Source organism: Miniopterus schreibersii (genome assembly GCF_964146895.1).
Source record: "Miniopterus schreibersii genome assembly, chromosome: 18".
NCBI lineage: Eukaryota > Metazoa > Chordata > Mammalia > Chiroptera > Miniopteridae > Miniopterus > Miniopterus schreibersii.
This window is the reverse complement of record NC_138121.1, coordinates 1,232,082-1,253,076: the sequence shown is the minus strand read 5'-3', so window position 1 is coordinate 1,253,076 and position 20,995 is coordinate 1,232,082. Positions and strand designations below refer to the sequence as shown.

Here is a 20,995-nt window from a genome sequence, read left to right as displayed (position 1 = left end):
TGCCAGGACACCACGCGGGCGCCGTCGCCGTGCCTCCCTCCCACGCGTGCTCTAGGACGTCCTCCCAACGGGCAGCTTTCTGTGCGTTTCTGCAGCGACTCGCAGCTGCTCGACCTCAGGTTCTCGGTGGCACCGTCAGGTTTTCTCACAAATCCACCCAGACACGCAGAGCCCTCCCGGTCAGCCCATCTGCCCCCTGGCTGGTGCCCTAGCATCGTCCTCCCCGCCACGCGGGGCCGGCGCCCCCTTCGTGCCTTTAGCCGCAGCTCGCCCCTCACTGTGCAGAGGTCTAGCCACGGCAGGTCACCTACGGACGTCCCCACGTGGGCGTCGCAGAGGCGGCGAGGCCCACGCCTGACATGTGGACCGACCGGCTGCTTAAGAGAGTTGGCTCCCTGGGCTGGTACTTTGCGGGACTCCAGCCCCCCCGCCCCCAGGACAACCCCACTGTCCCCCACATGCGCTCCACCCGGAATGGTTCCTTCTGCTGTCTTTTTGCCTCCTAGTGAGTATGTCTTCGTGCTTTTATCCTACTCGTAGTGCTAATTCTTTAGCTTTATGTTTCATCCACATTATTTCACATCGATTCGAATATAATTTCTAAGAGCACTGTTTAACATTTGCACCTTAAAATACAAATTGTAATGGACTTTCAATGTCAAGCACAGAAAAGTGTGGACGGTATCGCCCCCCACCCACACACCTTGGGAACAACCTTGTCTACTTGCAACAGGGTTGCAGGTTCCATCCCCAGGGAGCATGCGGGAGGCAACCAATCAATGAGTCTCTGTCACATCCATGTTTCTCTCCCGCTCCCTCCCTCCCTTATTGAAAATAAAATAAATATTCGAGCACATGAACCTCCTTGATCAAGCTGCTCCTGAAGCCCTCTCTGCCCTCCTCCAGTGCCCTGGGGTGTGCACTTGAAACAACTGTGTGTTTTTCTGCAGCTGAGTGAAATAAAATACACATCTCTGTGTGTCTGTTTTTAACCCATGCCTGAGGATATGCTTTATTTTATATACATATATATATTTGGAGAGAGGAAGGGGGAGAGAGAAACATCAATCTGTAGGCTCTCCTGCACAACCTGACTGGGATCAAACCTGAAACCTAAGTATGTGGTGTCCAGGACGACACTCCAACCACTGAGCCACCTGACCAGGGCCACACACATGTTTTAACTGTTTATATAGGTCTGGTTTCTGCATCATAGAGAAAGTCAATTAGTCCGTTGGGTCACATCCAAACTTTTATTTCGACACCAAGTTAATCTCCCAGAAATTAAAAAGGAAAACATTTGGCTACTGATCTCAAAGTTCAAAACACGCTTAGTGGACAATAATACAAACAAGTCCCAGAGAAAAATCAACCATAACAACATTAAGCATTAAGTACTTCCTCTGGAAAGTGTAATTTTCCCCAAATGTAGTTAATTTGTGTCTGGGATTCGGGAACCGTTCCTGTTTCTCCGCACGTGTACCAGGCAGACAAGCCCGCAGCGCGGGCCCGGGGCGCAGGAAGCGTGTGCAGATGTTGCCACGCTCGGAGGCTCACCGGCCTTGCCCAGGGTCGCCGGCCACGCGGGGACTCACCCAGGACAGATGGTCAGGCAGCTCCCATCATCCATCGCCGGGTTCGCAGGCCCAAAGAATGGGCGCAGTGGCTCCGAGGCAGAAATTTTAGGGAATGTGAACACATGGGACCCATCGCCCACGTGGTAAAAGGAGACGGTCCCCATCTCCACATCCAGGAAGATGGCCACGCGGTGTAAGTGGGGGCTCACCAGGAGCACCGTGAAGGGCTCGGTGCTGGCCGAGAACAGGTCCTTGTCCCTGAAGCTCACAGTCCAGAAGCCGCGTTCTGAAGACAGGAGGACCTCCCCTTGCCGGGGAGCAGACTCCGTGCAGACGCCCAAACTCCACTCCCTGCTGGTCCCCACATCCACCTCCCAGTAATGGCGACCAGAGGCGAACCGAGGGGAGCCCAGGACACAGATGGCCCAGTTGAATCTCCCGGGGTGGACTAGGCGCCTCTGCTCGAAATAGCCACAGGAGACCCCCCTCAGGTCCTCAGAAAGGATGAGGTAGTTGTTGGCTGTGTGCACATCCAAGGTCATGTCCACTGTGGAGAGAAAACTGACCAAGTCAGCAGGCACCCAGGCTGTGCCCGCCCGTCCCGCGCCCCCTTTCGTGTCTCACCTTGGAACTTGCGAATCCTCGGGTTCATCTGCAGGATGGTTCTCAGCTGGGGCTCCAGGGCCTTGACCTTGGACACCAGCCTGCCCAGCTGGCTGTTGGGCCTGATGTCACCCTTCTGAGAAACCTTGGAGCAGCCGAGGCACAAAACGCCTTCCCCGCGGGGCTCCTTGGGCAGTGAGGGGACGCACTGGAGGCAGCAGATGTATCCACACTTCAGGTTCACGGGGTTTTCAAGGTAATTCAGGCAGACCGGGCATCGGCTGGCTCCTTAAAGCGCCCGGCCATGGCCCCTCTCTGGGGGTAAGTGCGCGTGTCCAGGGATACCGTCCTCTTTCTAGAACAGTTATTTGCAGTCACTCCTGGGAATGAAGATGCAACCTGAGTGCAAATATAAAGGGCTCATGGTCTTGAACTTCTGATGTTTAAAATGCTAGTTGGGCCCTGGCTGCTGTGGCTCAGTGGTTAAGGCCTCGGTCCACGGCGAGGTGTGCTGAGAGTAAGAGGTACCCTGGATTTTGAGGACAGCGGGAGGAAAAGAGGTGTCAGCTGTCTCCTGCAGAAGCCCCCAAGCCGACTGCTTGTTGAAATGACTGCCGTTTGCCTCTTGCAACGAATTAGATTTGTTGTTTTTTTAATCCTCACTGGAGGATATGTTCATTGGTTTTTTAGAGAGAAAGGGAGAGAGAAACATCAACTGACTGCCTCGCTGCCCCCCCCCCCGGCATGCCCATCGAACCAGGGACCCTTTGGTTCACAGGCCAACACTCTAACCACTGCGCACACCAGCCAGGGCAGATTTGTTTGGTTTCACTTTGCTCACGTGGCTGCTAGAGAATGAATTTGCGCCACCCTGCAGGGTCCGCCAAGCTCGGATCTGACTCGGGGTCACAACCGTCATCCTATATCTGCAACCTGGTCTGAACATGGAAGCCCTCCCTCTGCTCCCATCAGCGGCCCAGCGCCTCTGGGTGCCCACGCCTCGCAGCGAGTTGGCCTCAGACAGCACCTGCTGAATCAGTGCACTCCTCCATTCCCAAGACTTTTTGTAGACATTTGAAAGTAAAAACAAAGAAAATCTGAAATCCTGTCCGATGGACTCACCTCTCAAGCACTAGGTCCCCTTGTGGCCTCCGGCTGCTTCTCCTGGGCGCTCAGTTCCCAGGAGCCGCCAGTAGGCCAGGGGTTTTATTAGGCAGGTGGCTCCTCCCACCTGCTCCTTCCTGTCGGCCCCACCTAATCCCATCAGGTGTTGACCGAATTAACGGGACTTTCTCAGGTCAGAGAGGTTACCAGGAACAAAGGTGATACTTGTATATGGAAGTTATTTAAGAAAACAAAATGTTTTATTGATTTTTTTTTAGAGGGAGAGGAAGGGAGAGGGATATATAGAGAGAAACATCGATGAGAGTAACATCACTGGTCAGCTGCCTCTTGCAGGCCCCCACTGGGGATCGAGCCCACAACCCGGGCGGTGTCCTGACCGGGAAACGAACCGTGGCTGCTTGGCTGCTGGGTCCACACTCAGCCACTGAGCCACACCTGGCAGGGCTGGAAGTTATTTATAAACTAATATTAACAAAATATTGCCATATAGTCCTTCTACATTAGATCTAGAATAATATGTCTATTGAATTGGAATTAGGATTGAAATTGAAAACTGGTCATCATAATTAACCTCACATTTTGTCTGTTTGTTTTTTGCTTAATCCCCTCACCTTCTCACCCACCCCTCCCCTCTAACAGCTGTCAGTCTGTTCTCTGTACCCATGGGCCTGTTTCTATTATTTTATTCACTAGATTCCACATCTAAATAAAAGTATATGCTACTCGTCTTTCTCCGACTGGCGTATGTGACTTAGCATAATTCTCTGCAGGCCCATCCATGCTGTTGCAAAAGGTAAGACTTCCTCCTTTTCCGGGCTGTGTAGTACTCCCTCGGTGGCTGTCCGACTGTTAAAGGGAGCGGTCGTAAACCTCTCCGGGCCGGCTCACGGTGGCCACCAGGTGACGCCCTCGTCCGGATCGGAGGCTGCCTTCCCCCGCCTGGGTCCTACCTTTTTTTTTTTTTTTAACATATCTTGATTGATTTCAGAGAGACGAAAGGAGAGGCAGAGAGGGAGGCGGAAACATCAATGATGAGAGAGTCATTGATCGAGCCCGCAACCCTGGCCTGTGCCCTGACCAGGAATCGAACCCTGGTCGCCTGGATCCTAGGTCGACGCTCAGCCGCTGAGCCCCGCCCGGCCCCGCTCAGTCCTGCCTTTTGAACCGCCCTCGGGAGGTCCAGGACTCGCCTGATCGCAGGGCTGTCAGCGGAGAAACCATTCATGTCTCTTGGTGCCTAAGGACATCTGGACGCAGCCTGGATTTTTGATATTAAATAATAGAGAATGTGGCACATCACATCACATCGCTTTCAAGCTTCATGCCAGATCCCCGGGCGGCTACCAAGGAACCAAAACGGAAATTAAGACAGCTTCTGGGGCCGGCCATGGGCCTGTGCGCCGAAAGGTCGTCGGTTCAACTCCCGGTCAGGGCACATGCCCAGGGCTGCGGGATCGATCCCCGGAGGGGACGCGCAGGGGGCAGCGGACTGATGTTCCACTATCACATCGCTCTCTCTCCCTCCCTCTCCCTTCCTCTCTCTCTAAAAACCAATGGGAAAAATATCCTCAAGGGAGGATTTAAAACAAAAAAAATCAATAAAAACTCTTTAAAAAAAAAGGAATCAATCAATGAATGCATAAATAAGTGGAACAACAAATCCATGTTTCTCTCTCTCTCTCTCTCTCTAAATCAATCAAAAAAAAAAAATCTTGGTAAGAGAGTCGATCTCACATCCTATCTCAATTAAAAGCCAAAACAGACAGCTTTGAATCCCACTTCTGCCCTTCCCGCCCGGAGCTATGCAAGGTCAGCGAACGGTCGGCGGCTGGGGGCGCAAGGCAGGGCCCAGGTGAGCGGCCCGCGGCCTCCCCACCTGTCGCTGCTGGCGGGAGCCGAGCGCTCACACCTGAGCGGGAGAAACAGGCCTCCGCCGATTCCCATCAATCAGGAGTCAGCGGCCGAGGGAGGGCAGAGACGCCACAGCCAATCGAAGGGCAGGCACAGCCTTTCCAGTTTTGGCGCCTGCAGATGCTCCTCGACGGGACGACCAGCAGCCTGGAGCGCCCGCGGCCGCGTTGGGTGAGTGTGTCTCCTCTGGGGCCTTTCTCTTCCCTTCCTCTCCCCCTCTCGGCGCTTCCTGCGGGCCTGGGGTGCATAAGAAACGAGGCGGAGGGTACCCCAAAGGACCAAGTCCTGCCCCTCGGTTGCAGAAAGGATGTTCTAAGGGCAAAGCGCTTAAAATCGCGGAGAGATGGTGCAGCCAGCGCTTCTCTCGAAACCTCCGTGTTTCCAACACTAAGCTAGGCGAGAGGAGGCTGCCCCGGACCCGGACCCGGACCCGGACCCGGACCCGGCGGGTCAGAGCGGCCTGCCCGCGGGCCAAGGTTGCCCGTTGAGTCCCCGGGCAGGGCCCGCACAGGGATTAAACCAACAAATGCACAAATAAGCGGAACAACAAATCGATGTTTCTCTCTCTTCTAAAGTCAGTGTTGGATTGGAGGGCTCTGGGTATCTGAACTAAGGAGAAGTTATGAAAACACCCCAAGCCGAAGTCTTAGGCTCGGCTGGTCTCTCCCTGCTGATCGTGAGATTCGTGCAACCTGGGGAGAGGGGAGAAGGCCGGGATCCTGGCCCGGGGGGGGGGGGGGCGCAGGCAGGTGGGAGACAAGGGTGAGACCCGCCGCCCTGTCCTCTGGGTGACTGGCCTCCGTCTACTAACCCCACTACCCCGAAGTCCTGGTGGGCCCCCGTTTTCTGCTAAGTCGTGTGTGAATAATTTCGTGGCCAGTGTTGGTTCTGAATGAGCGGAAGCGGAGGGGGGAAGTGAGTCAGGTGCTGTGGGTTGTGAAGACTGAAGCGGTTTGGGCCCGACCGCAAGGGCTGGGGCCCAGAAGGTGCTGGAGCTTCACATCTGACGAGAGAGGGTCCGCGAGACGTTAGGGCGTTTCCATGGGGGTGCCCGCCCCCCGTCTGGACCCTGCAGTGTGAGGGGGGGGCTAACCAGCCAGCATCTGAGAGGCCTTCAGGGGACACGAATGCCATGTTCAGGGAAAGGTTTCAGCTGGAGAAGGAATGTTTAGAGAAAAGCCTTAAGACACAAGAGTTTCATTTTGTTTTATTGATTTCAGAGAGAGGAAGGGAGAGAGAGAATCACCAATGATGAGAGAGTCACGGATCGGCTGCCTCCCTCACGCCCCCCACTGGGCACCGAGCCCCAACCCCGGCAGGTGCCCTGACCGGGAATCGAACTGTTATCTCCTGGTTCCTAGGGCAACGCTCAACTACTGAGCCACGCCAGCCGGGCAAGAGGGGTTTTTTTTGTTTGTTTTTTTGTTTTAATTGTGGTAAAATATCCATAAAACAAGGTTTACTATTTTAACCATTAAGATGATTGATTGATTGATTGATTGATTGATTTGAGAGAGGGAGAGAGAGAAACACCAGTGTGTTGTTTCACTTACTTATGCCCCACTGGCTGATTCTTGCATGTGCCGTGAGCAGAGACTGAACCCACAACCGTGGTGTATCCCGATGACGCTCTAGCCAACCGCACTACCCAGCCAGGGCCTAGTAACCAGTTTTAAAATTAAATGCATCGAGGCGACATTGGTTCATAACATTATATAAGTTTCAGGTGTATAATTCTATCATCCATCACCTGCACATTCCACTGTGTGCTCAGCACCCAACGTCCAGTCTCCCGTCTCCATAATTTGACACCCTTCACCTCTCCCTCCTCCACCCCCTTCCCCTTATTGAACCATTTTAAGAGTATATGTAGCGGCTTTAAGTGCATTTACATTGTTATGCAACGGTCACCACCATCGTCTCCAGGACGTTTTTATCCCCCAACTGAAACCCTCCTCTAAGCCACTCCCAGTTCCCCCCCTGCGTTGCTATTCTGCTCTGCCTCCGTGAGTCTGACTATTCTGGGGATCGTACATACGTGGAACCATCAACATTTATCCCTTTGTGCCTGGCTTATTTTACTTTGCATAATGTTTTCCAAGCTTCTCTATGTGGCAGAACCCCATTCCCTTTTCATGGCCGAGTAATATTCCATTGTGGATACTCACCACCTCATCTTTACCCAGTCGTCCACCTGTGGGCACTTGGGTTGGTTCCATATCTTGACTATTGTAAGTAATACACTGAAGCCACTTTCAACTGCTGAGATTTTTAACTCTAATCACATCATCGTTTCCTAGGAATCGCCTATTTCTTGTTTTTGAAGATTTTTTTTGCCCCCTTTGGAGAAGTCCGAGCTCACGGTCCTGGGACGAGATGGCTGAATTTTTTTTTTCTGACTTTTGCTTGTTGTGGTACCTGAAGGAGCTCAGGAAGGAAGAGTTCTTGAAATTTAAGGAGCTCCTCAAAGAAGAACCCCTGAAATTCAAACTCAAGCCAATCCCATGGCAGGAGCTGAAGAAGGCCTCCAGGGAAGACACAGCCACGCTGCTGGACAAGCACTACCCCGGGAAGCAGGCGTGGGACGTCACACTCGGCCTGTTTCTGCAGGTCAAGCGGAAAGACCTCTGGACCAAGGTATGGATGAGATCAGGAGTAAGTGTGCGACGCAGGGGCGGGGCCCGAGGGGGAAGGTGGCCTACTGGGAGCTTCCAGTGACAAAGGTGATATCGTCATTGAATTAACGGCCACCCCTCCATCTGCTGAGAATGTTACCGGTCAAGGGGAGACTTGGGGGGTGGTAGAAAAATTACAAGGCAATTCCGCTCATACATGGGCCAGTGATGGACGTCGGGGGGGTAGTGTCCGAGACAGACTGTTCATCTCGGTGGTGTCCCCATTTTTCTGTGCCAAGATGAGTCCACGCCGTCACAGGAGATGACTTGGGATTTAGCGTCCGTTGAGGTGGAATTCCATATGGTAATTGTCCGTCCTTCTGACCAGACCTGCAGAGGGACCAGGCAGAATCCTAAGGGAGGAAACAGTAGGAAAGAGTTAGAGAGAGCTTACCTCCCGGGTATACCGTGAGCACTTTGTTTTATCTTCAACCAAGGATATGTTTATTGATTTTTTTTGTGAGAGAGAGAGAGAGGAATATCGATTGGCTGCCTCCTGCACGCCCCCTACTGGGGATCAAGCCCGAAACCCGGGCCTGTGCCCTGACTGGGGATCGAACCAGCAACCTTTCGGCGCACAACCAACCGAGCCCCAAGTGCAGGGCTGTTAATAGAGCCTGGAGGGGGCGGGAGGCGCAGCGGCAATGGCATCGTCCCGGCCCTGATTCCTGATTCCCACTTGCGACGTCGTTTCCAAGGGCCCAGCTTTGTGCGCCTGTAACTGGGAGGTGGGCTTCGGCCGGTCAGGTTCCCTCACGGGCAGGGTTCCAGGTGGATTCCGGGCCTGACAGAACTAAGTTAGTCCGCCTGGGTGTCCACGGACGTGCACAGCCCCACACGGGCGTTTACGTCCCTCGGAAGGGGTTTTCCGAGTAACATAGGATGAGTGCGTTTTTACAATTTTTTAAACATGAAATGCATTGGGGCGGCATTGGCTAACAGCATTATGTTGCAGGGGGCGGGTCTCGGGCGCATCCTCTGCGCGTTGTGTTGTGTGGTGACCGCCCCAAGTCCGCGTCCTCCGCCACCTATTTCACCCTTTACCCCGTCTCCCTCAGCCCTCCCGGAACCGCCACACTGTCGTCTGGGTCTGTGAGGCCGTGGTTCGTCTGTTGCCTTCTGTTTTATATCCCACACCGGAGTGAAATCATGTTTCTGTTCTGTCTGACTTACTTCATTTAGCATAGTACTCCCAGGACCCACCCGTGTTGTTGCAAATGGCAATATTTCTTTTTTCTTTTTCTTTTTTAAATTCCTGAAAGTGTAGCATTTGAACTTTCATTACTATTTTCTTTGGGATTACAGCTGAGTATTTTTTATTTAATTTTGTTGGCATATATTGGTTATATTGGTTATATATTGGTTATATTGGTTATATATTGGTTATATTGGTTATATATTGGTTATATTAATTTCAAGTGCACGAGTTAGTTTTCGTACCTTATGTGGTCGCCCCGCTAACTGTAGTAATCTTCTGTCACCGTATAAGCCTGTCACACTATGGGCTATATTCCCTTCCCCCTTTCACCCCCCTACCCCCCCTCCGTTCTGGAAACCATCCCTTTCGTCTCCGTTTCTGCAAGTCTGGTTTGGTTTTGTTTGTGTTTGTGTTTTGTATACAACCCAGCAATTCCACTTCTGGGCGTTTATTGAAAGAAAATGAAAACACTCATTTGAAGATATGTGCGCCCCTATATCCGCTGTGGCATTTCTACAGTAGCCACGGTGTGGAAACAGCCTCAGTCCCGTGGGCAGCTGAGCGGGTGAGGGCCGCGTGGCGCAGCCCCCGCAGGGTGGCCCAGCTGGCCCAGCGGCGTCCTGGGCACCAAAAGGTTGCGGGTTCGATCCCCGTCAGGGTGCGTGCGGGAGGCGACTGATCGATGTTTCTCTCCCACACCGACGTCTAAAAATCAATAAACATCCTCGAGTGAGGATTTTGAAACAGGAAGCGGTGCACATATAAATGGGATATTACTCGGCCGTAGAAAATACAATCTTGCGTTTGCAACAGCATAGATGGATCTAGACGGCATCGCGCTCAGCGAGGCGAGCCGGCCGAGGAGGGCGAATGCCGCGTGGTTCCCCGCGGGCCCGGCGCTTTCCCTGGCCGCGTGGTGCTCCGCGCACGCACGGCCCCCACGCGGCGGCCGCGCCTTGGCTGTGTGACCGAGCGCACTTTTCGATCGTCTTGCATTCTGTCCTCATGAACCCAGGCAGGCTCGGCCCCTACAAAAGCCACAGGAAGGGGAAGTTCCGTGACACGTGGGAACAGGAGACCTGCCTTCAGGTGCCTGACCATTCCTACGCGGGACCCACGCTCACGGAACACGAACAGCTGAGGGCCGCGCACCCGGCCGGGGCGCGCTCACTGTGGTCCTGCAGGGCCCGAGGGGTCGGGAAGCGGCGCTGCGTGGGCGGAGGGCACCCGCGGGAGGGCCGCTCCTCCTGCGTTTTCCTGCGCGGCGGCTGCGACTGCACAGCATCGCGGAGACGAGCCTGGTGGAGCTCCTGCCCAGGGCCTGGCCTCGGCCCTCAGAGCGCCTGCAAGACGTCTTCCTGAGCCCGGCGGGCCCTGGTCGTCCTGGACGGCCTCGAGGGGCTGAGGTCCGGCCTGGCCCTGGCCCCGCGTGCAGGGACCGGAGGCACCTGCTGCGGAGGACGCTGCTCCCCGGGCGGCCCTGCTGGAGTGGGGGGGCCGGGGGACCCCAGCAGCGCGACCCTGTACGCGCCCTTCCTCGCGGCGCGCTCACGTCGGGCCGGCCGCCTGCCCGCCAGCCTGTGGCCGCAGCGCCCGGGCGTCCCCCTGCGACGCGTGTCTGTCGCTCCTGGACCTGGGGTCCAGCTCCCTGGAAGACGGGGTGACCTTTCTTTGTGACGCATTGGTGCGCTCAAGCTGCAACTTACAGCAGCGGTGGTGGGTCTGGCCGCGGCTTTGTGTTTTGTTTTGGTCATTGGCGTCCTGCGAAGGAGACAGGAGGGGGAGAGCAGGGTGTCGCGGGGGAAGCGAGGCCAAGCGTCCACCCCGCCCGGTGCTTCCAGGAACCGCGCGGTTGGTGTGTGTCTTAACGAAAGGGCGTGTCCGCACCTTTGGGACACGCTCCTCTGTAGCTGGGTCTCTGGTCTCAGGGAGACCAAAATGGAGCCCTCGGTGCCCTCGACTAGGTGGGTGAACTTGTGGGGGCGCCTCGCCTCTGCCCGGGGCAACACAAGGATAATTATATTCCCCCCTTGAAAGAACTGAGGCGCCAGGTGGAATGAGGCACATGCAGAGCTGTTACCAGTGACTCGCCTGTGACCAGCGCTCGGTAAATGGCAGCAGGAGACGCGTCACGAGGAGCCTTCGTTCCTCCTGAAGGCGCTGGGAGCTCTTCTGGGGAGATGACCAAAGTGGCGAAGGAAATGCTCCAGCAGCCGTGTTTTTGTAGAAGTTGATTTCATGGAGTTTCACACACACACGTAGACACACACACAGGTGCATGTGCCACGTAGGAGGGTGAGGCTGCAGGTGAGTGTGCTTGCGTGTGCCGTGGCTCCTCAGGCTCGGCACTGTTGCCGTTTGGCCCAGATCATTCTTCGTCGTGGGGGTGCTGGCCTGTGCTTTGTAGGCTGTTTAACAGAATAGGGATGTCGGTAGCACCCTGTCTCTGTGGCAACCGAAAATGTCTCCTGGCATTGCCCAGTGACCCTGGGAGGGGCATGGGCAAAAATAATTTCTGCTTGAGAACCATAAATATGCCTACACACAGCACACACACACACACCTGTATATATCAGACGTATACATATGTGTATATATGTGTGTCCATATACATGTGCACATATACATGTCAGACTTATATGTATGTGTGTATTTATATGCGTGCATGTGTACATAGACACACATGTATGTTAGTGGTTGGTAAATACTGTGGGGAATCATGAGCTTAAATGCAGCGAAGACACTGGGACATATTATATAAAGCATTCAGGGAAGTCCTCGCCGAAAGGTGACATTTGTGCAGAGATTTGAAGGACGTGAGGGGTAGGCCTGCTGGTGTTTGAGCCAAGAGCATTCCAACCAGCAAGGACACTAAGAGCAGAGGCCTTGGGCAGAGAGACCACGAGGGCAGAAGAATTGCAGGGAGCCCAGAGTGTTGGGCTGAGAAGATGGAACTGAGAAGTTGTAGGACCTTCACCACCATCACCACCATCATCACCACCACCACCATCACCACCACCACCACCATCATCACCACCACCATCATCACCACCACCACCATCACCACCACCACCACCATCATCACCACCACCACCACCATCACCACCACCACCACCATCACCACCATCACCACCACCACCACCACCATCACCACCACCACCACCACCACCACCACCACCACCATCATCACCACCACCACCATCATCACCACCACCACCACCACCACCACCACCACCTCCAGCATTACTATCATCATCACCATCGCCATCATCTTCTCAGAAGAACTTGGGCGTTTTTGTCCTTCATATCAGTAAATGAAAGTAAGCCGAGGCATTCAACATTGGGCCTCTGACTGTATCTATTTGTGTGTGTGTTTTTCCCCCTAGGTTGATGGGTTGTTACCTCACTCCTGTTTGCTGTGAGGACCTCTCTGCCGTTCTTATTAGCAATGAAAAACTGAAGACCCTGAAACTAGGGGACAATAAAATACAAGATGCTGGTGTCAAACAGTTATGTGAGGCTTTGAAGCATCCTAACTGCAAACTGGAGAACCTTGGGTGAGTGTTTACTGGTCACCTTATGGGAAGGCTTCCCTGTTGCAAGAATAGGAAAAGCTGGAGGATTCACGGGACTGAAGGGAAGCAGGTTTAAAACAAGTGAGTCTGGAACCATCTAAGTAAAATGCTGTCCTGTGAAGCCAGGGTTTCTCAGTCTTGGCACTACTGACATTTGGGACTGGATCGCTCTTTGCTGTGATGGGGAGAAGGGACTGTCCTGTGCATTGTAGGATGTTTAGCTGCATCCCTGAATTCTTTCTACCCATGAGGTGCCAGTAGCATCCCCAGGTGTGTTGAAAGTCTGACTGCCACATGTCCCCCAGGGGACACAGTGGCCCTAGTTGAGAACCAGTGGTCTAGACCCTAAAGTCTCCTGCTCAGACGCATGGAATTGGCATCTCACGATGGGTGCCTTGCAGGCCACCCAAAGCTGGGGCGGTTTCTCTGGTGTGTTTCTCTGTTGCAGGCTGGAAATATGTGAGCTTACCACTGCCTGTTGTGAGGACCTGGCTTCGGCTCTCACCATCTGCAGATCACTGAGGGGCCTGAACCTGGAAAGGAACAGCTTGGGTCACAGTGGGGTGGTGGTGCTGTGTGAAGCCTTGAGCCACCTGGACTGTTCGCTGCAGCTGCTCGGGTGAGTGGATGTTTTTCTTGGTGGCGAGTGATCCCAGAGTGATGTTCGTCTCCTGGGCAAGTCCGCTGAGCCTCAGTACGATCCACATTGGGCTGCGGAACTGCAGCATGTTGAGCAGATCCCTGGTCTCGTCCTGCACATGACATGCTCGTAGCACCTCCCTCCAGGCGTGATGATCAGAAACAGGAACTTCAAATTTGCTGAGAGACTAGATCTTAATTTGTTCTTACCATGAAAAAGAAATTATAATTATGTGACCTGATGGAGGTCATCATATTACAATATATAGATGTATTGAACCAATGCATTGTGCACCTAAAACTTATACAATATTATATGTCAATCATATGTCAACAAAAATTAATTTTAAAAACACCATCTATCCCACTCATTCCCTGAAGTTAAAAAAAAAATAAAAATGTCTCCAGACGTTGGCATGTGTCCCCTGAGAGGCAAAACTGCTCCAGGTGACAACCCTTCCTCACTAGAAACACCATCCTCTACTTACATTGCCCAAAAAGATCCAGTCCCCGCTCAGAGAGGGTAGGGGTTCTACAGAGAGCTGAGCCGGGTGTTGACCTGGAAGTCCATTCCCGAATCAAGAGTAGCAGTTAGTCCTGTTCGGAACATTATATTTGCATTTAGAGTGTCCACGGTGGACAGCTGTAGAGTGAATATTTGTATACCTTCCAGATGCAAGGTCCCTGGGTAAACAAATGGTTCACCTCGCTACTGTTCACATTCCTAATCTACAGGAAAGATCTGTGCTTTCTTTTTTTTTAAAAAAAAATTATTTTTTACTTGAATTTATTGAGGTGACATTGGTTAATAAAATTATACAGGTATCAGGCACACAATTCTACACGACATCATCTGTATATTGTACTGCGTGTTCACCACCCAAAGTCAAGTCTCCTTCCGTCACCATTTATCCCCCCTGTACCCCTTCTGCCTCCCCCACCCCCTTCCCTCTGACAGTCACCCCACTGCTGTCTGTGTCCTCGAGTCTTTTTTTTCTCTGCTTAATCCCTTCACCCTTGGCCCCCAGCCCCCAGCCGGCGCCCCTCTGACACCTGTCAGTCTGTTCTCTGTATCCACGAGTCTGGCTCCAGTTTCACCTGCGATGCAGTTGCCCCAGTCATTTCCAGGGAAGAAGGGCACTGGGGTGCCCAGAGGCCCAATATTTCTATTTCCCCGGGCTGGACAAGGCCGAATTCGATGAGGAAACTCAGTGTCTGCTGAAAGCTCTGGAAGAGAAGACTCCCCCGCTGACCATTTCGCATCGGCCTTGGGAGAGCGAGGAGCTCGGGGTGAAAGGGGTGCTCCTCTGACGGGGCGCGCCCTGGCGTAATCTTCTCAGAGAGGCTGCCGCCTGGTCGCCGTGGGTGCTCCTCCTCCTGGCACATCCCGTCCCGCAAAGTGTCTATCCCGGCGGTGGGGGCTGCGAATCCCCAGCTGCTCCCTCACAGCCATTTGCGGGATGACCACGGAACACGAGCCGGCGTGCACGCGCCGCCCGGGCCTGAGGCCGGATCCCCGGTTCCCTGAAAGGCCCAGCCCGCCCTGTAAGGTTTAGAAGATCAAACACATTAAAGGATACACATTTTGGAAAGCATGCCGTTAGTGTCTTCATGGATGTCTTCGAATGTGGGAGCTTGGGTTTGAGGGAACCACCATCCTCGGACACTTCTCACTGAGAAGTGATGCGAGCCCAGCCCGTGTGGCTCAGCGGTCTGCCCCTGCCCCCGGGGGGCGTGTGGGAGGCAACCAATCAATGTCTCTCTCACATCGATGTTTCTCTCTCTCTCTCTCCTCTCCCCTCTCTCCCCCTCCATCCCTACCCTCCCCCTCATTCTTTCTGAAAAAGCAATGGAAAATTATCCTCAGGTAAGGATTAAAAAAAAAAACAACCACGCCTTTTCTCCACTGCTGGTTATTTCCAATGGAACAATCCTTAAGTATTTTGACCCCAATCCAGAGACTTATGTAAGCAAGTTACAACATTATGTAAGGCTTAAGATAACACGTGTCCCGCCGGGCGGGGCTCAGCGGTGGAGCGTCAACCTGGGATCCAGGCGACCTGGGTTCGATTCCCGGTCAGGGCCCATGCTGGGGCTGCAGCCGATCATGACTCGCTCGTCATTGATGTTTCTGTCTCGCTCTCCCTCTCCTCTCCTCTCTCTGAGGTCAATAAAGATATCTTTTTTTTTCTTTTTTTAAAAATAAAACAATGTGATCCTTGAATGACATCATTTTTATGACTAGATTTTCCCACAGGTGATTCCAGGAAGCCCGAACATTATCATTGCAGCCTAGCCACAGTCATAGGGTGCTGTGAAAAAGATGCATATTGATTTTATCTGCAGTCATTAGGAAGCTAAGGGGTGCTTTGCTCCCAATAACACTGTTGTATTTTCTATGCCCATCGGTGGTACTAAAAGTTGCTATTTTAAGTCTTCCATCCGCCACTAATTTAAGACAACTATTCTCAATTAAGCTGTTTCCTGCTATTTATTTAGAGGGGGGTGTGTGTGTCTATTTTTGTTTTAATACATACCCAAGGATATTTTCCCCCCATTGATTTTCAGAGTAGAAGGGAGGGGGAAGGGGAAGAGAGAAAGAGATCATCTATGGGAGGCACACACCCTGGACCCAGCGGGGGGGGGGGCGGGGGTTCGAACCTGCAACCCAGGTAAGTGCCAGCCGAGGCTCTAACCACTGAGCCGACACCACTGGGGAGAGCTCTTTTTGATCCTTACGTCGCTCTTTCTAATGGAGCGAGATGGTTCTTGCTGAGTTCTTTCGTTTTTTCATACTCTCAGTTCTCGCTCTCCCCCCTCCTGGGTCATTTTTAGGTTTCTGTGCCCGAGTTCGCGCATTCTTTGCTCCATCGGGTCCGCTCTATTTCCCAAGCTCTGTAATTCATTCTCCATCCCATGGGCAGGGCCCTTCAAGCTCCAGGATTTGTCGGGTCCCTTGTTATAGATTAAACATCTTTGGGAAAGCGCTCCTTTTGCTAATTAATTTTATTTCGGAGGTCACTGCCCTGCCCTTCGGAGTTTTCTTGTGCGTTGCTGAGTCTCTTCACGACTATAACCTGGAGTTCCCTGCCATTTAAATCAGGTTTTCCTGACTTTGGGTCTGGTTCCCAGGAGACCTGTCATTTTCTGTTCCCATGTTGCCTTGGTTGTTCGTGGTACTCGATGGATCGGTGGATCGTTCCTCTTCCTACAGTTTCCTTGTTTACATTCCTTTTTTTAAATAAATTTTTAAAAATCCCATTTTGATCTTAAGAAGCCGCCGTTTGCTAAGGTGTTTTCTATGTCGTGTTCCGGTAGGAGGCGCTATGGCGCAGGCGTTCTTCCCACCAGCTCCGCCTTCCCCGGGCTGCAGCGCGCGCGGCAGGTGCCTGGGTCCCGCTGCGTCCTCGAGACTCGGTGGCGGGGCCCCACCCCCGCCCTGGGGCGAGGCGGCAGGTGAGAGAGGCGCCGGGCGGCGGGCGAGCTGGCGGCCTTGCTCCCGCCGGGCCTCGGGCACGTTCCCACCGCCCTGGGCTCGGGTCCGCGGGGCTGGGCCGAGGGCTCCGGATTCTTGGACGGTGCCGTCGTCCAGTGGGCCAGGGCGAGGGGGCTGCTCCCCGGCTCCTGCGGGGCCACCAAGCTGCACCTGTGGACGCCGTGGCTGCCCTGCCCTCGTCCCGCCTTCTCCCTGCGGACGTCCCAATACACCTGCCTGCAGATGTTCCCATGCGCGGACCTCTCGGGCACGTGTGTGTTGAGGAAACGTCGCTCAGGGATAGATGTTGGACTTTTAAGGTCGAGGGGAGATATCGAGGGGCCTTTCACTGCGCAGTGAGGCTGATGCAACCCTTCAGCACTGAGATCTGACCAGTGTCTGGTCTAATAAAAATCACATTTCCGAATCTCCACTCATCCGTCCCTGCAGGTCGCCCTAATGAGCCCCGGCAGGTGTGGCACCTGTTCAGTTCCCAGTCGGGGCACATGCCCGGGTTGTGGGTGTGATCGCCAGTAGGAGGCGTGCAGGAGGCAGCCGCTGGGTGTTTCTCTCTCCCTTCTTCTCTCTCTCTCTCAAATAAATAAAAACATATTTTTAAAATACAGTATTACCTTTTTCAAATGCATCTACCAGCTTAATTCAATGCTTTTGTTGTTTTGTTTTAACATACGGAAACACCTCGCTGTCATCATTAAACATTGCCTGGTTCTCCTTTGCCTCTACATATGTAACACTCATGTCTTTGACCCGACGTGGAATTTTATTTTTGTTGAGTGTAATTTTAAAAAATTATAATAAACTAGTTTTTTCTTTCAGATTTTTTTAAAAAAAATCTTTATTGTTGAAAGTATTACAGGTGTCCCATTCCCCCCCCCCCCCCAACTGACCCCCTCCACCTCGCTCCCACCCCCTCCCCAGGCCTTCACCCTGTTATTAACTGTGTCCATGGGTTATGCATATATGCACATAACTTCTTTGGTTAATCTCTTCCCACCCTCCACCCCCTTCCCTCTTTCCTCTGAAATATGATCGTCTGTTGCATGCGTCAGTGTCTCTGGATCTATTTAGTTCATCAGATTCTTTTGTCAATTAGCTTCTTCTTAAAGAAGACTCTTCAACTTTTCCTGTAGTGCTGGTCTGGTGGTGATGAACTCCTTTAGCTTTTTCTTATCTGTGAAGCTCTTTATCTGACCTTCAATTCTAAATGATAGCTTTGCTGGGTAGAGCAATCTTGGTTGTCGTTCCATGTTTTTCATCACTTTGAATATTTCTTGCCACTCCCTTCTGGCTGCAAAGTTTCTCTTGAGAAATCAGGTGACAGTCGTATGTGTGTCCCCTACAAGGTACAAGTTAGGTAACTAACTGCTTTTAAAATTCTCTCTTTGTCTTTAACCTTTGGCATTTTAATGATGCTGTGTCTTGCTGTGGGCCTCTTTGGGTTCCTCTTGTTTGGGAACCTCTGTGCTTCCTGGACTTGTAAGTCTATTCCTTTCCCTAGGTAGGGGAAGTTTTCTGTCATTATTTTTTCAAATAGGTTTTCAATTTCTTGCTCTTTCCTCTCCTTCTGGCACCCGAATAATACGAATGTTGGGCCTCTTGAAGTCCCAGAGGCTCCTTATACTATCTTCATATTTCTGGATTCTTTTTTCTTTTTGCTCTTCTGGTTGGGTGTTTTTTGTTTCCTCGTGTTCCAAATTGCTGATTTGATTCTCAGCGTCTTCTACTCTACTGTTGATTCCCTGTAAATTATTCTTCACTTCAGTTCCTGTAGCCTTCATTTCAAATTGGTGCTTTATTATGTTATCAATTTTCTCACTTATTTCCCTAATAGTCTGCTTAAACATCCTTATAAACAAAATTCTGAACTCTGTATCTGTTAGCTTGCTTGGATCTATTTCATTTAGTTCCTCTTCTAGAGATTTCTTCTGTTCTTTCCTTTGTGACAAGTTTCTTTGCCTCCACATATTGGCTGCTTCCAGGTGTTTGTTTCTATGTATTAGGTAGAGCTGCTGTGTCTCCTGGAATCTGTAGAGTGGCTTTGTATAGTAGGTGTCCGGTAGGGTCCAGTGGCTCAGCCTCTCCAGTCACCTGAGCTGGGCCTTCTAGCTGCTCCCCTGTGTGGGCTGTGTGCACTGTCCTGTTGTAGCTGAGCCTTGGTTGCTGTTGGCGTCACCGGGAGGAACTGACCCCCAGGCCAATCAGCTGTGAGGACCAGCTGCAACCACAGCCAGAGAGCTGCTGTGCTGGAGACACCCCTGTGGAGCAGGATTTCCTTCAGTGGGGCTTTGGTGTTCACCAAGTGTGCCCCTTGAGTGTGTCACTCGTGGATGTGGTAGGGTTGTAATCCAGCGTGGTTGAGTCTCTGGGGCCTCCCGGGAGGTGCAAAGTCAGCCTGTGCCAGTGCCTTGCCCAGCGCCCCCCAGCATGACCTGCACAGCAAACCGTAGTTGGCTGCTCCTTGTGCTGGGCTTGGAGGTGCCCAGGAGTGGCCAAGCTATGAGCCAATGCAGCTGCCACTAGTGCCAGGCCTGGGGCCGCTTATCAAGCCGTATGGGGCCCGCTGCTGCTTGTTTGAGAGATTTTAGGAAAGCCCTAAGCATGAGGCTCAAGAGGCCACTTGCACAGAAAAGCCCCTGGAAATGGCCTGGGTGAGCTGCAGGTGGGGAGGGGCGGGGCCAAAGGTGTGGGTCAGGCGCTGGCGATTCAAATACCGGGCCACCCTACCAGCTGTTTGCGGGGAGGACTCCCCAAAGGAGCCATGGCCTCTGTCAGCCCTTCTGCCCGGGTGGAAGCCGCCCCTTCAGCTCTCCCCCGACTTCAGGCAGGTCAGTTCCCCGCCGAGTGTCCTGGGTCCTTTCAGGCTGCCCCCCGGCGCTGGGCTCAGAGGGACCGTCCGAGTGAGTCCGTGCCGGCCCTTAAGAGAAGCTGCTGGGGCTCCCGCGGCCTCCGGGACCCTCAGGGACAGTCCCCGCTGGGTTCACAGCCCGGAGTTGTGGGGACGTCTCTTCCCGGTCCTGAAGCCCTGGGCTGGGGCCCTGATGTGGGGCTCGGGCCCCTCGCTCCTCTGGAAACCCCCACCGCCGAGATGCCCTCCGGGGTTTAACCTGCAGCACGGAGGGTGGGGGGGGCCGCATCCGTGTCTCCAGGATCCAGCCCGTATCCGCCGGGGTCTCTGCGCCTCCTACCGGTCTGGGTGCTTCCTCAGTTCCCTGGTTGTGGGGCTTCTGTTCAGCTGGGCCTCAGGAGGCTCTGAGTGACGTTGGCTCGCATATTAGTAGTATTTTGCTGTGGTTCCGGGAGGCGGCGGGCGCAGCTGTTCCCTACCCAGCCAGCTTGTTTCTCTAACGCACCACCTTCAATACCCCGCCTGAGCACCAGAGCACCTCGAGCAGGACGGCCCGTGGATTTCAACACAGCCGGGCAGGAAACACTCAGTCCTGTGCCAGCTTTCACTGTGCAGAGCATTTCAGGACGTGCCACTCGTGCGGTTTCAGTGGACGATCAAAGACGAGTGTCAACAACGATCCGAAAGGTTATGAAAGTGCTCCTCCTACATATTTCTGAGGCTCTATATTTTGGATAAACTACAACCAAAATAACAGATTAAATGCAGAAACAAATATGAACCCTGTGGACTTCTAGTGACGGGACCAGAGCCGAGACCCGCAAGGATGTGAAACGGGAGCAGGTCCCTTCCTGTCACCTCCGCGTTTATCGGGGAAACAGTCATTTTTCATGAAAACATGATTTCTGTTAACACGACATAGGTTATTAATATTCAAACTGAGTTAATAATTATTCAGACCGTTTGATGCCTGTGTGGCCAGAGTGACAGCCGTCATCCCATAAACAGCATTACTTTGGGGTCCCCCCTCATTTGTAAGACGGGACAGAGGTGCTGAAACCAGAAGGTGGGGGAGTCGCTGAGAACACAGCCCCTGGGCCGGGACTCAGGGAGACGGGGTGACCAGCGCGCCCCCTGCGGGAGGGTCAGGACTCGGCCCCAGGCCCCCAGGCCTGGCTCTCAGCTCTCAGCCCGAGGGCGGAGTCTGGGGCGCGGGGCTCAGGGCTGGGGAGTCCCCAGCTCCCGGGTTTCACTTCCCTTCTCCCAACCTGTGTCGGGGCCTCCTGCCCGGATACTCATGACGCGCACACACTTCTCACTCCCATTGGCTGTGCGATTCCAGGGCAAGCCA

General features: G+C 53.2%; 2 protein-coding genes across 2 annotated transcripts; one reads left to right on the top strand and one right to left on the bottom strand.

Moving 5' to 3' along the window:
• Nucleotides 1-1,591: 1,591 nt before the first annotated feature.
• Nucleotides 1,592-2,486, bottom strand: RFPL4A (ret finger protein like 4A; the record flags this gene model as incomplete). Its single annotated transcript, XM_081118999.1, is given in 3 exon segments — nt 1,592-2,124; nt 2,202-2,465; nt 2,468-2,486. Coding segments are annotated over 3 exon segments (816 nt in total).
• A 5,106-nt stretch (nt 2,487-7,592) lies between these two features.
• LOC308547977 (NACHT, LRR and PYD domains-containing protein 3-like) lies at nt 7,593-16,763 on the top strand (the record flags this gene model as incomplete). Its single annotated transcript, XM_081118998.1, has 5 exons — nt 7,593-7,853; nt 8,950-9,002; nt 12,476-12,646; nt 13,113-13,283; nt 16,622-16,763. 5 exons carry the CDS (start codon nt 7,593-7,595, stop codon nt 16,761-16,763), a joined length of 798 nt encoding a protein of 265 aa, XP_080975124.1.
• Between the last annotated feature and the right edge of the window lie 4,232 nt (nt 16,764-20,995).